Here is a 3,066-nt window from a genome sequence, read left to right on the forward strand (position 1 = left end):
CAGCCGCAAGTTGTTGGAGAGTAGGTTTAGATTAGACATCTGTAAGAACTACTTCACAGTTAGGGCGGCTAGGATCTGGAACCAACTTCTAAGGGAAGTGGTGCTGGCTCCTACCCTGGGGGTCTTTAACAGGAGGCTTGATGCCTACCTAGCTGGGATCATTTGAGCCCAGTTTTTTTCTCCTGCCCAGGCAGGAGGTTGGACTTGAATATCTACAAGGTCCCTTCCGACCCTACTTTTTTGATTCTATGATCTATCTGCCATGAATTAGTGTATTTCCTTTTTGAACCTGGCTCTGTTATCTGCTTCTACAGCTTCCTGTGGCAATGAATTCTATGCATTAACTATGTTTTGCATAAAAAGTGCTTGCTCTTGTTAGTTTAAAACCTGTCAGCTACTAATTTCATAGGTGCTCTTTAGTTCTAGTGTTCGGAGACTTGATGAACAAGGGTTCCCTGCTTGCTTTGTCCATGTCCTTCATGACTTTTTATTGACCTTTGTTGTATTCCCCCCCTCTCTCCTCCAGCCTTCTCCTTTCCCAACTGAAACGTTCTAGTTGTTTTAGTCTCTTCTAGCATGACGACTTCCCCATGCCTGTGATCATTTTGGTTGACCTTCTGTTTCTTTCTCTAATGCTACCATCCTTTGGTGGTGCAGAAACCAGAACCACATGCAGTATTCAAAACTAGATGCGACTTCCTGAGGGCCCTTCCAGCCTGACTGTTCTGTGATTCTAGGAAACTTAAGCCTTGCCTTCACTGACGCTTTTTCTTGTTTTTCTACCATGACTGGTACTGTTGCTAGCAAATCTTGCCCGCTCTATTTGTATTATCCAGTTCACATTAATTTAGAAAAGGCATAAGCAACTAATAAACACTTGTGTATCTAACCTGGCTTCTGTCAGTAAAGATCACATCTGGTTTCTGAATACATGCCAGTATTTTATTTAGGTTTTGGAAACCTGGACTAACCAAGTTCATTCTTGGCACATTGAGTTTGTTACACTCAAGGCAGAAAAACTGAAGGTGTAGATGGACATATCTTTTAATCACTTTAAAATCTGCCCCTGGTTACAATCAGCTGTTATGACCTAACTGAAGTCTGCAGAATCCTGTAGCAAGGAAAGTTAGCTAAATCACTGTAACTATAAAATTGAATGCAAGTTAAAGTTGCAGTTGTTTATCTACACTTGTATGGCTTCAGAATCAAGCAGATAAGAGTTGCACTGTAACGGCTTAAATTGCTATCATTGGCTCTGTCTATACCCTAATCCTGTAGTAGCTAATCTTAAACGAGATGGGTGTGTCCCTTGTGTGACTCTTATCAGTACTTTCTTGTTCTCAAAACAGCTGTCTAAATGGCCACTGCGTCATTTCATGTTCTGTACTTGGTAATACAGCTGTCCAAGTGACTTCCCTGATTTCTGTCCCTTTGCCTCCCTCTTCCATGGCAGGACCGCGCATGCGAAATCATAGAAGACCTGGAAGCCAACAGGATGGTTAGGAAAATGAAGAAGCGGATTTGTCTCGTTTTAGACTGTCTCTGTGCTCACGATTTCAGTGACAAAACCGCAGATCTGATCAACCTGCAACATTACGTCATTAAAGAGAAGAGGCTGAGCGAGCGGGAGACGGTGGTGATATTCTATGATGTAGTACGCGTGGTGGAAGCATTACACAAGGTAAGGGCTTTGTGCATCCCTGAGTGTGCTAGAAGAGTTAGCTGTCCTCCTAACTAACATCTCGGGCTTCATAACACTTCATCCTACAATCAAAAAGAGGGTGATGACTGTGGAATGTCTAAACTGTCTTCCAGTGACATTGCTTTGCACACATTGAGCTCTGGGTAAGTCTATGTGCTGCAAACTGTAGCAGAGCATCTGTTCTCCCCTGTGACTTATGGAGGAGTGTGTGTTAGTTGTTTGGGCAGAAGGCAGCTGAATTAAATGCAGATCAGGTGAAGGGCAATACTGTTAACCTTTCTGGCCTTGCAGCTTATCAAATCCAGGAAATGCTCCGAAGTGTTTCCTGTGGAACAAAACAGATTATAAAGAACAGGAACGTTGATTGCAAGATGAAAAACCCTGTGCTTGCAACAAGTTTGAGATCAAGTGAACTGAAAATTACTGTTCTAAAAACAGATTGCTGTTTTCTGAATTGTACCCTATAAAAAGGGACAACCAGCTTCTCATACCAGAGCTTTGTCCATGAGCTAATAAGCTCATGTGCAAAGACATTTTTCAGCCTATTGAGAGGCCTTATTGAGGCTGGAAAGCCTGAAGCTCAAACTTACCAGCTTTCTTCAACACCTAGATTCACAGAAGTAGGGTCAAAAGGGACCTTGTAAATCATCAAGTCTAACCCCCTGCCCTAGGCAGGAGAGAAACTGGGCTTAAATGACACCAGCCAGGTAGACATCAAGCCCTCTTTTAAAGACCCCAGGGTAGGAGCCAGCACCACTCCCCTTGGAAGTTGGTTCCAGATCCTAGCTGCCCTGACTGTGAAGTAGTGCCTTCGGATGTGTAGTCTAAACCTACTCTCTAACAGCCTGTGGCCGTTATTCATTGTTACTCCGGGGGGCACTAGGGGGAACAAGGTGTCTCCCAAACCCTGCTGGTCCCCCTTAGTGAGTTTATAGACGGCCACGAGGTCCCCTCTCAGCCTTCTTTTGCGAAGGCTGAACAGGTTAAGGTCCTGTAGCCTCTCTTTGTAGGGTCTGCCCTGCTGTCCCTGGATCATGTGGGTGGCCCTCCTCTGGACCCCCTCCATGCTGTCCACATCCCTCCTGAAGTGCGGTGCCCAGAACTGAACACAATACTCCAGCTGCGGCCTGACCAGTGCCGCATAGAGGGGGAGGATCACTTCCTTGGCCCTGCTTGAGATGCATCTGTGGATGCGCAACAAGGTACTACTGACCATAACCTCACATTGTTGGCCCATGTTCATCTTGGAGTCGATAATGACTCCAAGATCTCTTTCTGCCACCGTGCTTTCAAGAAGGGAGTTTCACAGCTTGTAAGTGTGCTGCTGGTTCCTACTGCCCAAGTGGAGCACCCTGCACTTGTCC

The 3,066-nt window shown here is 45.3% G+C and overlaps 1 protein-coding gene across 1 annotated transcript in view; it reads left to right on the forward strand.

Annotated features, from left to right (window-relative positions):
• Nucleotides 1–3,066, forward strand: part of STK40 (serine/threonine kinase 40) — a 33,671-nt gene that overhangs the window by 5,760 nt on the left and 24,845 nt on the right. The window contains exon 5 of the mRNA XM_019512558.1: nucleotides 1,454–1,681. Within this exon, the coding sequence (XP_019368103.1) occupies nucleotides 1,454–1,681 (228 nt within the window). The remainder of the gene's footprint in view (nucleotides 1–1,453; nucleotides 1,682–3,066) is intronic.

The sequence above is a fragment of the Gavialis gangeticus genome, unplaced genomic scaffold, assembly GCF_001723915.1.
Source record: "Gavialis gangeticus isolate Ggan-Ray unplaced genomic scaffold, GavGan_comp1, whole genome shotgun sequence".
In the NCBI taxonomy this organism is placed as follows: Eukaryota; Metazoa; Chordata; order Crocodylia; family Gavialidae; genus Gavialis; species Gavialis gangeticus.